Raw genomic sequence first — 15,020 nt, 5'->3', positions numbered from 1 at the left:
ATTTGGACATTTATAAAGAGCTACAGCTACCGCCCCTGTACTTCTAATCTTTAACCTGTAAAGTCTTATGGGGTAGCAGAACAGTAAAGTTACACTCTAGCAGCTATATCACCCTGCAGCTCACTGCTAGTAGCCCCACTGGAGACTGAGCAGGTGTGAGCCTGGCCAGTACCTGTAGGGGAGATTCCTAAGAAAGCCGAGGCTGCTGCTGAAACAGGTGTTAGTGGGGCCAGTAGGGGGTGCTCACCCTGCGGTCTGTGTGTGTCCTAATGTCCTAGTATAGTGATGAGGACACTAGACTGTAAAACAGGTGCCGTCCTTCGGAGGAGATGTAAAACCGAGGTCCTGACTCTCTGTGGTCATGTGTTTCTCGAAAAGAGTAGGGGTGTTACCTTTACTCTGGCCTTTACCCAGAGACAAGCCAGACAGCCTGTGGTTAAAAAGCTGTTACAGAGTCTGGTGGAGCTAGCCTGTACACTGTGATATCTTTTTCCAGATGGTAGGAGGTCAAAGAGTTTATGGGAGAGGTGGGATAGGTCATCTACTACAATGGAGGCTCTGTGTCAGCAGTGTTTGTGATAGGTAACAGAAATGGAAGGGGAGGAGGCTCCAATGATCTTTTCAGCTGTTTCCACAATTCATTGCAGGGTCTTGCGGTCTGAAGCGATGTTTTAACCTTTCTTCCTTTACACAGTACAATTAAGGGTCAGACCACGGATGATATTCTTTAACCATCTTTCATGTAGTGGAATTTGTGTTTGATTCATCATTATGTTGATTGTGTTTTGCTTGCATTTTAGTAACTTTGTTGCGGAAGCTCAGTGTCTGAGTGCAGCTGAGCTCCTCCTCTTGCTGGGTCCTGTGTCTTTGCCTTCACCCTCAGCCCCTGCAGGAGGTCCCAGCTGCAGCAGTGCAGTCACTGTGCAGTTCTGCTGAGGGAGGTTTTTGTATGGCTGTGTAACACTGTGTGAGCACCCATTTCCCGCTGAGGTAGTGTTCACTCTGACAGTAATAATCTGCTGTATCTTCAGCCTGGACTCCTGTGATGGTCAGAGTGAAGTCCGTCCCAGATCCACTGCCACTGAAACGCTCTGGGATCCCAGTCTCACGTCTATTTGCCTGATAAATAAGGAGTTTCGGTGCTTCTCCAGGTTTGTGGTAGTACCAGGCTAAGTATTTGTTATTATAAACTGCAGGACTGGTTTTGCATGTGATAGTAACTCTCTCTCCGTTCTGGGCAGATATCATTGGAGTCTGAGTCACAGTAACCTGTCCGCTGGACTCTGGAAAAAGACAAATAAACAAAGACAAACTTGATAACACGTTTGAAATAAACAATTTTTCAGCTTTTAAATGATGTCTTGTTCTCCGGCCTTACACAAAATACTCCTTTTCACAGTAAATACAAAATAGGTATTGAAAAGGAATCTTTCCCACCCTGAGCAGCGATGAGGAGCGTCCAGAGGAAGATGGTGATGAAGGTCATTGTGGTTGTGGGTTCTGTTGCCATAAAGGGCAGCTCTCAGTCATGAAGTGTTAAACTCACAGGGCTATAAACACTCCCAGAGCACTGAAGCATGTGCTGCCAATGCAAAGTGTCTCTTCTATGCAAATTGTTTTCCTGGGTTCAGCAGTACTTGTAGCTAGTCAGTGCTGGAAACACAGGCTTGGTGCTGTGTGTTGTGACAGAGCAAGAGGAGCAGTTTAGCATGAACACTCCCAGGACAGGAGGACTAGACAGAGAACAGCTTTATAAGGAGCAGAGGATGAGACACAATCAGCTGAGCCCTTATTCCACTCAACACAGCTGTAGTGGAGTGGAGTGTGGAGAGTCTGGTTAAAGCAGCACCTGGCCTTGTGTGTTCAGACACAGCAGGACTGAAGGATTAAAGCTCAGAATGTAAGTTTCCAATGTAAGACATCATTTAACCTCTTCTTAATGTTCAGTGACACAGGTGATTAAGTCCCTCCTCAGTTCCATCACTTTGTGTGTGGGGCTGGAGAGAGAGACATGGAACAGGACAGCTTGACTTCAGGGAGAGACTCTGGGGGAGTGAGCCCTCTGGTGGAACCAAATTATTTTAATTCTTAGGAAAATAAATTTACTGAAACCTCCACTCTACAAATTGTCTTTTCACCTGAAAATGCAGCCTGAAATATCATTCCCATACATTGTGTTTCAGAATGGAGCTCATGCTTGTCATGACTTAGATAAAATGGTCAAGGAAAGTAAAAATTGTTAAAAGACACAAGAACGATTAATGCTTGGCTGGATCAATGGACTGCTTTGAAAGGGATAACCAAATTAATTGGTGATTTTTGATTATCAGAGTTTAATAGAATTGTCTTCACCATTATTGCCATGATAGCTTGTTTCACGCATAGATGCCTCCTGTTCTTGAATGGAAATACTCTTTCCACTCGTATTGCTTTCCCCAAATCCAGCCTTGACCCAGGTGTTGATCTTGACAGAGGGTATCTGATAAGACCCCTCTGGGATTTTGAATTTTCAATCAGTCCTTTTTGTAAGGGTTCGTATTGCTTTCCCCAAATCCAGCCTTGACCCAGGTGTTGATCTGGACAGAGGGTATCTTATAAGACCCCTTTGGGATTTTGAATTTTCAATCAGTCCTGATTCCTCTCCTGTGTTCTGTTTTCACTGTGAATAAAGTACACAGTGTATCTGGCTTCATTCAATGTGTTTTAGACACAATATTTCACCAGAAGCTACTCTACCATCACACACTGGACAAGGGGATGGTGTCCTTAAAGAACAACAGGGCTGGCTAACAGGTGAAGAACCCTTACAGAAAGCACTAGAGAAAACAAAACATCTAAGACCCAAACACCCTCTTGTAGCACCAGTTGTGTTTCCTGCTTTTAGAGAGCTTTCTTCAAGAGTTGCTGGTATAAATAGAGGCACATGAATTATTTGTTCTCTGACACAGCTTTGGTGAAAAGAGTAATAACAGGCACAGTGGGTTAAACACATATTTGTTTACAATGACAATACAAACAGCACACTACACACAATATAAACACACAGTACAACACACGGGTTACTGTATTTACAAGTATACAGACAAGGCCTACATCTAGACTACCCAGAAAACCTCAAGCTGCTACTGAATACTTGGCTTTTTAATAATGCGTACAGAGGCCAAAGGAGAGATAAGCTGCCGAGAGACAAAGTTTTCTAAAAGCTACAGAATAACAAGCTCTGCATGATTCAGTTATCGAGCTTCAATTGAGACTTTTCAGATGATCTTGAAGTAAGGACTCTTGCCTGGTACAATCTTCCAGTTCTGTCTGCTCCGATTTTCTCTTTCTTGTAGTGCCCTACTTTTCCTTCTTCATCTTTTCTGTCCTTCTCTTGATCTGATCTTATATAGTATCTTTCTGGACTTCTGATTGACACTTAAGTATTTACTGAGACCTTAATTAAGGTAAACCAAGGTAAACTTTATGACTGCTTTGATCACAGAATCCGGACTCTCTACACCTCAGCAAACATTTCTCCTGATTTGAAGCTGGAAATGTTTACACTGCCAGTTGTTACACACTTTATCTAGATTCTTAGACACCTCAATTGCCATCTACCTCAGCCTTAACAATATTTACAAAAACAAAAATTCTAATGTTATTTAACAAGAAGAATTTTAATATTAATATGTCAAGGATGATGAGCCCTAAATGTAGGAACTTCTTTTAAATGTTAGCTTTGTACAGTAGCTTACTGACTGCACCACCAGGCACCTTAAAGGGTGCAAAGGCCCCTTTACCCCTGTAACAGGCCCTCATAGACTGTTGACTATCTGTCACTGAGGACACTGTGAAGAGAAGAGCTATTTGTTACTGTTTCTGGTTAAAAAAATGGGGAAGTTGCTCCACCTTATGGCCACTCTGAGTTGGTGTCTCTCCCTTGAGCATGTTTGTGTCAGGACTGTACTTTGATCTGAAACCAGAATGAAGAGCCTCAGGCTTGTGATTGCACTTTTGGTCTAGCACCTGTGCCCTTAACAGTATTATCTGGCATTCTCCAGACATTTTCACTATTGTACTGTTTATGGAGCCCAGAAAAATCTAGCAGCCAGCTTCAGCTAAAGGAAAAGGGAAACTGGACTGAAAAACTGCTTCTGTTTTGCTAAAAAGCAAATTTTTCAGTTTTAATTTTGCCATTTTAAAGTACTTTAACTTTGTCTTTTGTACTGTATAAACTTAGAGTATTTTCTTGTTTCAACATTATTTTCACTTAGAATGTTTTTTAATGCCATTACTGTCTCTTGCTACTAGTTTGTCACATTTTAAATAAGAACCTGTTTCAGTTATGAAAAATTCTGTGTTCACCATTCTTTTATGTTGCAGTTCCAGATGACTGTACTGTTTCTTCCTCACATGTGTAGTATGTCTTTGTAGTGTTGAGTCTGTTTTGTGTCATTTCCTGCTCTGGTGAGGCTGGAGAAGAAGGATGTTCTGTATGATGTGAGATCACCCAGCTCTGCCATAACAAATACACATTTGCTGTTATATGTTCTATATATCTCGTCACCTTCATTAAAACCCATGCCTACAATGCATTTCCTTTGATATCTTCAAATATTCCTATATTCCTATACAACAGTATAAACTTAAACTTGTTTTAAGTTCCTGGTGTTTACTGCTGCCATTCAAGTGTTTGTACACAGCAGTTGCAAGACAATTGGTGTGTTAATCAAGACCCAGGTCAGTGGAAACCCAAATATTCCCAATGTTATTTTGGTGATGAGTAATGTAACTATACTTAGAGATTCACCCAGGTTCAATTACCTTCATTGTTTTAATTAAAAAAAAATATTGGATACTTAAAACAGGAAAGTAATGTAACTTTGAAGTAAGGAACATATACTGTATTTGCATTTTATATCAGAATGATGTTAAGAATAATAACCGCACCTTTGTTGCAATGTAAGGGTTGTTTCATTTAAAGTATAAAATGGAATTTCAGTGGCTCTTACTGAAGAGCTTATTTTTACTAGGGAAGAGTTATTAGTATTAGTAAAGGACGCCTTAGTTTATTTTTTTGTTGAAAAGGCTATGATCGAGCAAACAGTATTTGCCACTGAACAGGGTTTGTGAGGAACAAAATTAATAAATACATCTACAGGTTACTTCTTTTTTTTCAAAAGATAAGTTAAATAGCATTAAGAGGATTATGGTTTTTACCTAATATTTACAGTATAAATGATGTACAAACTCAACCCTATTCAGTGTGATTGAAGGAGTTCTGCAGCTGTTCTCAGTCTCAGTCTTCTGTGGTTCCTGTTGATGAGCCAGAGCAGCTCCTGTAGAGCTGAGGGAGGTTTTTGTACGGCTGTGTAACACTGTGTGAACACATCACCACTGTGGTAACTCTGACAGTAATAATCTCCTGTATCTTCAGCCTGGACTCCTGTAATGGTCAGAGTGAAGTCAGTCCCAGATCCACTGCCACTGAAACGTTCTGGGATCCCAGACTGACGGATTGTTGCTCCACAGATCAGAAGTTTAGGAGCTTCTCCGGGTTTCTGATAGTACCAAGCAAGACAGTGGCTCCATGAACTACCACAATAACAACCGCTGCTGCTCACAGAACTGCTGATCTTGCAGCCCACAGTGACTGTCTGTGCTGGGAGAACAGATGTCACTGATGGAGTCTGAGTCACAGTGATCTGGCCGCTGGAACCTGAAACAAATATTTGCACATTACTAACAAAATAATTGTATTAAGATAAAACATATCTGAGAGGCCTAGAACAGAATTGTGTTTTGTAAAAAAAAAAGCAGGGTTTGAAACATTTAAAATTAAATTTGTACAAATTACAAGTATCCCTGTATTATGTTATACTAATTTAATGACTCACCATGCATAGAACTTACTATGCATTTAGACTGTGGTCAGAAACCAGAGCACCTGGAGGAAACCCACACAAACACAGCGAGGACATACAGTAAAAACTCCACACAGAGAGCAACCCAAGTCCAGAACTGAAGCCAGGGCCCTAGCACATCAAGGTAGCAGTGCTAACCACTGTGCCACCCTATTTATTAACTTAGATACTGTACATTTAAAAGTCATGTGTAAAAAATATAATATAACATATTATACTGTAGATTTGTACATTATGTACAAATTCAGTTTTGTTCAGTTCTCCTGTAGCAGCTCAACTGTTCTTGTCAGCCTCAGAACTGTTGATGAGCCAGAGCAGCTCCTGTAGAGCTGAGGGAGGTTTTTGTACAGACATGTATCACTGTGTGAATGGAGTGCTCCAATCCTGCCCACAGTAGTAATCTCCTGCATCTTCAGCCTGGACTCCAGTGATTTTCAGTGTGAAGACTGTCCCAGAGTAACTGCCAGTGAATCTATCAGGAATCCCAGACTGATGGTTTGTTGCCCAATAAACCAGGAGCTGTGGAGCCTGGCCAGGTTTTTGCAGGTACCAGTTGAGCTCATTGCTAACAGACTGACTGGCTGTACAGCTGATAGAGACAGTTTCTCCTGGGAGAACAGACTGAGCTGGAGACTGAGTCAGAACAATCTGTCCACTGGACTCTGGAGAGGGAATGGTTATACTGTTATACTGTAAGTAAGAGATTATTAATAATTGCTTGTTATAAACATTTCTGTATGGTTTCACTTAAAAAAAAACATTTACTATAATTTTGCATTACGTTATCAATAAGTTTTAGTACAATATTCAGAACAATCTCAGTCACAGAAAACAAGAAACATCTTTCTTTCTAAGCCTTAGGCAAAGAGCCCCAGTAAAATTTATAATTTTATTGGAATACATCAGAGTCCTATTCTCATCAATATGTACAGTATGATTAAGCTGCGATTGAAAGGGCAGTAAGAATAAATAAATACAAGACTGAGTTACACCTCAAAGCAATTTAACCAGAGCCTGTAGATTCACTGTTGGCCACATCTGAGAGGAAAAGGGAATTCTAGTGTTGATTCTACTGGAGAGGGAGGAGATATGACAACCAGGCACCTGCAGTGAGATCACCGAACAGAGCTGTCTGTTGAGGTACAATGAGGCAGCAGATGTTTCCACTGTAAGGTGCTCAGACACTGGTGGCTGATGTTACTTTTATATTTCTGCCAGGTTGCTTGTGAGCCAAATTTATGCCATGGTCACTCCCTGTGTGTAATCAAAATGGAGCAGATTGACTTCCTTATAAATATATCTTTCTCTTTAATAGATATTTGATGTTAAGTCATAAATGTCAAAGCAGTGTGACAAATAATCAAGAAGAATTAGGTTTTGGACCAAATTAGGGATGAAGCGTTCAAGAGGCACAGATCAGAAGAAGAATACTTTTCTCTTTAAGTATAGTGACATTCATCATTATGTCCTGGAATGTGCATCATATCACCCAGACCCCTGTATAAGACTCCTGCTTCTCCTGCTGCTCAGTGTGGAAGAGGGAAGTGATTAGAAATGCTACAGTGAAGCTGTTCTGTGTCTAAACCAGGAGTCATTGTTCACACATTGACATTATTCTAGTCTCTATAGATACAGTAACTCATTTGTATGGGTAGAAATGGACTAAGTAAAGTCTGTGTAATTCTAGAGGAAATCATATTTGACTCACCCAATAAATTAAAAATGAGTAGAAAATTAACTTTTCATTAGCACAATAACCCGAAGCTCAAGTGCAGAGCCACACTGAAGAGGTCTGACAGGAAGAGACTGAGTCCTTGAGTGTTCCAGTCCCAGTCAAAGCCCAGACTTGTATCCCATAGAAAAGTGATGGAGAGGCTTGACAGCTGAAGTTCATAATCAATCCCCAGACCAAGTGAGGACTGAAGCAGTTTTACCAGGAAGAATAAACACAATTACACCATCCTGCTGTACACATTGAGGGAGACATACTGTATCCAGGAATGTTGACAACAGTATTTACAGCCAAATTTGCTTCTCAGCAATGACTGCCTTACAGGACTGCATAATGATGCCTCAGTACATTTCACTGTCTATATCATCCTTGAAGGTTTCACTGACATTTAACTTCCTACACCTATAACAGAGTTAATTTTAAGCTCAATGAATAGAAATGCTTGAAAAAACAAGAATTAGACACATTACTTGGAATTCAACAAAGGGTCTATATCATGAAGTATACTGTTCCTTGTAATACTACAGCGTTACTTGTAGTTAATACAATTCGTTTATACGTGTAAATAGGAAAGCTTTGTGGTACATATGGAAAAAAAGCAGTTATTTTCAAGTGCAAGAAAGTAATCATGTATTTCACGCATTAAAAACCAAAAATCCAAAGTCCAAACTAAAATCACAGACCTGAAACTCATGAAAATATATATTAATTTTTTTTCACTTTTTGTCCTGTAAATCAATGATAGACTATATATTAAACTCTGTGTATTATCTGTACCTGTATAGTTTTTACTTATTGTATTGACATGTTGTATCTAAACAAAGGCATTCAGAATACTGGAAACTGCCTAATTTGCAGAAAGACCTAATTTCATAAACATGACAATATTAGAAACAGATGCCACGATATCTGAAAAAAATTGGATAATTTTATCTTTTATGTGAAATTAATAAATATGGATAAGAGTGTGTCTTTCTTATAATGACTACAAGTAACAGAATACAGTATGGATTTAAAAAAAACTTTCAGTTTTTCACTTGTTAATTCTGTTTTCATGTTTGAACATGTGCATGAAACTTTTATTTTCCCTGTCGTTTAAAAATAGTATAAATATGAAATTCTTGCATTACTCTAATATTTTTCTTCAATGTCAATCAAACCCCATCTACACACTGTTCTGATTGACTGAGTGTGGACTGTGGGCTCAGGATGATCTGGGATATTACACAGGGTCACTATGAGCTCAGACAGTAGAGACAGTGAGAGACTGTAGGTGTGAGATGAGGACGTCAATAACATCACTGTTCCTTTTCACACAGACTTTCAGATTTATCAGCTGGGCTTTATGATCTTGTGTTTGAGCTTTCTTTCTGTTACGGAGTGCATGACTGATTACTTTCAAATGAACACAATTGAATTAAGTGTATGAAATACATTATAGAGTTTGCAAACGTGTTTATATTACACCTAAAAATAGTTTTTGGTATATTTTATACTGTGTTTAATTATTTAAAAATATTTTAATTTAGGGCATTTCAGGAATCCTTCTTCAGGTGCTTAGAAAGAAAGGCAACCATTGGCACAGAGGAGATAAATGCCAACAATCTGCAATGAACTGCAATGTGTTTTGTTGGCTTTATCTATGTACTATTGAACAGCACAGGGATCGATGATCTGTCTCTGTCTTGTGGTCAGAGTTGAAAACTGCAGTCTTCAATGATTGTGTTTCTATGTGACAATAAACACACCAGAAGGAGAATCATCAAGAGCTTCAGTGTCTTCAGGCTCCTGATTCATCTGATTGTCATTCTAACAGATCCAGTGTCCTGTGAACAGGCAGCCCCACTTGTTAATAAGAAATTAACTCTACTGCCTGAACAGTAGCCTTTTCTTTCTCTTCTCAGTGATGGAAGTTATCATTGGAATAAACATAAACAACATATAATATTGTTTAAAATGCTAAACAGATGTACTTTTAAATTTTATCAAGAATTAATAACATATTATCTACTTACTGTAGTTGTTCAAAGCACAAATCATTCATTATTTTTCATTTTCAATTTCATTTAATAATGTGGATTCATGTAGAAGTAATTTGGGTAAAAAATGACTATAACATTAAGATAAAAGTTTAATATATAATATGTACAAACTTAGTTGTGCTCAGTTCACTTGCAACAGCTCTGCAGCTGTTCTCAGCCTCAGTCCTCTGTGGTTCCTGTTGATGAGCCAAAGCAGCTCCTGTAGAGCTGAGGGAGGTTTTTGTACAGACGTGTATCACTGTGTGAAAGGGAAGCTTCTACCCTGCTGACAGTAATAATCTCCTGCATCTTCAGCCTGGACTCCAGTGATTGCCAGTGTAAAGGCTGTTCCAGACCCACTGCCAGTGAATCGATCAGGAACCCCAGACTGACGGGTTGTTGCACCATAAACCAGGAGCTGTGGAGCCTGACCAGGTTTCTGCAGGTACCAGTTCAGGTAGCTGTAACTACCACTGGTAACAGAGCTGCTGGCTGTACAGCTAATCGAGACAGAGCTTCCTAGCAGAACAGACTGGGCTGGAGACTGAGTCAGAACAATCTGCCCACTGGACTCTGGAGGTGAAATGGAAGCAAAGAAAGAGTATTAATACTTGCTTGTTATAAATGTTTGCTGTTTTTACACACTGAACTTTTAAAAATTAGGTTAAATATTTAGACAAAATCATGAAAATCAAATTTACTTTATCACACATTATGAAAGAAGATTTATTTCTTAATCCTCACCTTGAGCAAAGAGCCCCAGTGTCCCCAGCAGTAGAATCAGTGGCATCATTGTCCTGTGTGTCAGTGACTCTGAAAGGGCTGAACAGTGACTGGTCCACACTGTGAGTCTTAAAGGGTTTGGAGCAGTGAGGCGGCACAGGTATGCAAAGCTCCTTTCTGTATACAAATCCTGTCATAGACAGTTAGATGAGATCTGAGCTGTGAAAACAGATGGGGCTTGTTAGGGTTTCATGTCTGTTAATGTTTTGCTCATTTTATCCCAGTCAAAGATGAGTTACTAATCTCTAACATGCTAAAAACACAGCTTATCATATCACAGCTTGATCTTCATACTGTAAATTTAATACTGAAAATACATTGCCACAAATGTACTTTAAGTTTCAATTCTCATTTTATAAGAAGTTCTAGTATTATAAAGATGCTTTGATGGGGAACCAGTAAAGTAACAGAGAAAAGGCTGAATTCATGTCCTCAATAGCACCTCAGTGTGATGGAGACCTGGGAATATTATCCACCTGGATAACTGATTCCTGTTAAAAAGAGATGTGGGGGAATAACCTGTTGGTCTGAAAGAAGTTATATTGAGTGCAGTACCGTTCATCAGGAAAAAAAGAGAACTGTATATTCAGCTTCAGTAATGAGCTCAGATAGAATTAAATTAACTGCAATATAGGGTAATTGATTTAACTGATTAAGGAAGTTGTTTCAAATAAACATTTTGATAAGTTGTGTCCAGTTCAGAAATGTGCAATAAATATATTTCTTTAATACCACCAAAATGTTTGGCTAAACTTGCGACCTCTGAACCTAAGCAGGGCTGGCCTTGGTCAGGACTGTAATGGGAAACCAATAATATGATTGTGTTTCTGTGAGTGGTGCTTGTAGAGCAAGAGTGTGCAGACCTTCCTCTGTATCAGGAATTCAGTAGCTGCGCTGTTGGAGGTGCTGTCCTATTAATAGGGTGTGCGACACAGTGGTTGTTTTCTCACCAGAAGTCCTGCTAGTCACCACTAGAAGGCGCACTGTCAACACAGGACCAGAGTTATTTCAGAACCACAACCCTGTTACAGGTGTTCAGTCAAATTCTTGAGCTGCTGATTATTAAAGACCCATGACACTTTTAGAATGTTCACCACAGAATCCAATGATATCAATTTGCACAAACAATAGTAATGCCATATTTAGTTATCTTCAAGAGTATGGATGCTGAGCAAGTAGACTGATTGATTGAAGTTAGACCATAACAGATGGTATAGTTCAAGTTCAAGCTCAAAACTTAATTGCCATAACAACTAGTTGCATGAAATTTGGTTTGGAAAGCTCACAAAATTAAATACTTGTAATACAAACAAACCCAACATATTCACAGACCATCCTAACTATAGCGTATGTATGTATTTTATGGTGTATTACTTATTTTGACCTTATATTTCTTTGTCATTCCAGAGTAACCAATTAGCATTTGCATAAAACACAATTCATACAGCACATACTGTATACAGCAGTAGCAGATCCTCTTTGAGGTATCATGAATAGAAGGGGTTTTGCAATAAACCCAAAATTTTCTCAGTTTTACTGAGGTTATCCCAAGCTCAGGCAATAACAAAGTGTTATTTTTTCTGCCCTCCCATTATTGTTGTACTTGGTCTTGAACCTTCATTTCTCTTTCATACTGTAAGATTTATTGTTATTTGGTCTTTAACCTTAATTTATCTTTCCACACTCCCTTTTTTACACCTTTCATAACCTGGAGTTCAGCCCAGCAGACACTGTTGGGCCCAAGGCTGCTGATACAGTACATGTGATATAATGAATGACGCAAAGTACTGGCAAAACCTACAGGAAAACATGTTTGACTCACTAATCTAAACAATGGGCAAAAAATTCACTCTTCGTTGTGAATAATGATCCAAATGAACCACAAGGCCAAAACCACACTGAAGAGGTTTGACAAGAAGAGACTGGATGACCTTGAGTGTTCCAGTCCCAGTCAAAGCCCAGACTTGAATTCGATAGCAAAGTGATGGAGAGACTTGACAAGTGTGGTTCATTAACTCTGTCAAGAAGAATGGATACAATTACAGAATCCCACAGTGCAAATCCATTACAGACCTGTCCAAACCTGTAACCTGTGTAATAACTGAGCTGAAAGGAGCACAGTGGTCTAGGCTGGTGATGAATCCTACATGCAGGCAGCCAGATGAGTGAGCAGGAGGGCAGACAGGCGAACAGGCAGTAGACTGCAAGCAGGTGGGAGACAGTCAGAGAAACAGTCCTGTGACCATGCTGTGGTCATGCAAATGGGATATCAAGGATAAGAAGCAATGTGCACACACAAAAGGAGTATAGTCAGGTGAAGTGAGAAGGTCTGTAGCACAGGAGAGGATCCAGACAAGGTAGAAACTGTCTGGGTCAGAGACAGGGGAAACAAGCGAAGCACAAGGGAGATCTGAAACCTAGTATTAAAGCCTAGTTATGGCTGTATTATACAGCAGTTCATAAGAAAGTTCAACTTATCCTTCATGAGCCCTCCCGACCTCTTCATTCCCATTTCCATGAGCTGCCTCCAGGGAGGTGGTTTAGAAAGCTTGTGGCCAAGAAAAATGTCTACAAGAAATCCTCTGTTCCCTGAGGAATTGGTATATTAAACACAGCTCAGTGACTGTTTCCTGTATGGAGCTATGGGAATATGTGTAATGGTAGCGGAGCTGGTTTCAGCACGGTGACGTCATCGCCCTCCCTACGCGTAGCACGGACCTCGGCCGGCTGGGATTGAGGGAGGTCTCCTTTAGCTCACTCAGCTGGTTCCCTGTTGCGTTGCGCCAGAGACCTGGGTTCATACACAGGCGTTGTGGGACAAACCGGTGGGGTGGTGCGGCGAGGGCACGATGCAGAACATAATCGTAGTGTAGTATGGGCAGAGCAAGATGTGTGTACTGTATACAATACATACTTTTGCATGCCTAGTACTATTGTTTGTATTGAATGTGTATTTATTTTATGTTGAGTATTGTGTTTTTTTAGTTTTGTATGGTGATGCCAAAGACAAATTTCCACCCTTTTGGACAGAAAATAACGTTATATCTTAACTTATATCGTTAATGAAGTTCAGCTTTTGTCTCAGTTCAGTTGCTTCCTACAGTAAACTGTGTTCTGTGTCATTGTCTTCATCTCAGTAGGTCCCAGCTGCAGCAGTGCAGTCGCTGTGCTGAGGGAGGTTTTTGTACGGCTGTGTAACATTGTGTGAACACACCACCACTGTGGTAACTCTGACAGTAATAATCTGCTGCATCTTCAGCCTGGACTCCTGTGATGGTCAGAGTGAAGTCAGACCCAGATCCACTGCCACTAAAACGCTCTGGGATCCCAGTCTGACGGGTAGTTGCATAATAGATTAGGAGTTTAGGAGCTTCTCCAGGTTTCTGTTGGTACCAGGATAGGCAGTCATTGCTTGAATAGCAGCTGTATACTGCTGTGCTGGTCTTACAGCTCACAGTAATTGTCTGTCCTGGAGTTACAGATTTCACTGATGGAGTCTGAGTCACAGTAATCTGTCCTCTGGATTCTGAAAATAATAAGAACATCATTATATTTATATTGTTTGTTTTCATTGCCAGCATTATATTTTGCAATGTTCAATGTATTATATTTCAATTATATCCTCCTGAAAAAATAAAAATAAATAATGAAATAATATCTTACTCTGAGTGCAGACGATGAGTGTCCAGAGGAAGATGGTGATGAAGGTCATTGTTGCTGTGGGTTCTGTTGCCATGAAGGGCAGCTCTCAGTCGTGAAGTGTTAAACTCACAGGGCTATAAACACTCCCAGAGCACTGAAGCATGTGCTGCCAATGCAAAGTGTCTCTTCTATGCAAATTGTCTTCCTGGGTTCAGCAGCACTCGTAGCCAGTCAGTGCTGGAAACACGGGCTTGGTGCTGTGTGTTGTGACAGAGCATGAGGAGCAGTTTAGCATGAACACTCCAGTGAACACAACAGATAGTGACTTTATTTTCTATGAAATTACATTTATCGAAATCTCCTCCACACTTTTCACCTGAAAAACCAATCCTGTTCCAAAATGGATCTTACGCTTGTCTTGACTGCTTAGATTAAATGATCAAAGAAGGTACAAGCTGCTCATAGACACAAGAAAGATTGCAAATGAGGAGGCTAGTGGGCCCATCTTGCTTTCTTGGATTCAATTAGCTGATTAGAAGGCTGTAAGTTGAAATCTCAGCTAGACCACTGCTGCCCCTGTTGTGCCCTTTTAGAATGCACTTCACCCAGATTGCTCCAGTTAAACACATGGCTGATGTCCCTGCTATGTGCAGGGAGGGCGATGATGTCACCATGTCCAAGCTACCTCGCTAAACAGAGAATTTAAAAACTAGAATGCTAAAACTTCTTTTAGCTATTTTATACTTTTTTATGAATCTTGTTTACATAATATGGTTAAAGCTACTGTAAATACTTCATCACAAATAAATAAAAACTATGTTTAAGTAAATACACAGACAAAGATTAAATTAAATTATAAAAATATATATATTTTATAATTATAATTATAATATAAAAAATATATTATACAAAAGATTAAATTATACCCTGCGCAGA

At 39.7% G+C, this 15,020-nt stretch overlaps 1 long non-coding RNA gene and 1 gene segment (V, D, J or C); both read right to left on the bottom strand.

Moving 5' to 3' along the window:
- Positions 1-298: 298 nt before the first annotated feature.
- On the bottom strand, positions 299-1,786 carry LOC148646743 (immunoglobulin kappa variable 3-11-like). The segment is given in 2 exon segments: positions 299-1,283; positions 1,438-1,786. Coding segments are annotated over 2 exon segments (477 nt in total).
- A 3,243-nt stretch (positions 1,787-5,029) lies between these two features.
- LOC148646742 (uncharacterized) lies at positions 5,030-14,187 on the bottom strand. Its single transcript, XR_015927532.1, has 2 exons — positions 14,106-14,187; positions 5,030-5,701 (listed from the first exon to the last, which is right to left on the bottom strand). It is a non-coding gene; the product is annotated as an uncharacterized LOC148646742 (long non-coding RNA).
- Positions 14,188-15,020: the final 833 nt, after the last annotated feature.

Source organism: Lepisosteus platostomus, chromosome 16 (genome assembly GCF_059453375.1).
Source record: "Lepisosteus platostomus isolate fLepPlt1 chromosome 16, fLepPlt1.hap1, whole genome shotgun sequence".
NCBI lineage: Eukaryota > Metazoa > Chordata > Actinopteri > Semionotiformes > Lepisosteidae > Lepisosteus > Lepisosteus platostomus.
This window is presented reverse-complemented; position numbering and strand designations above follow the sequence as displayed.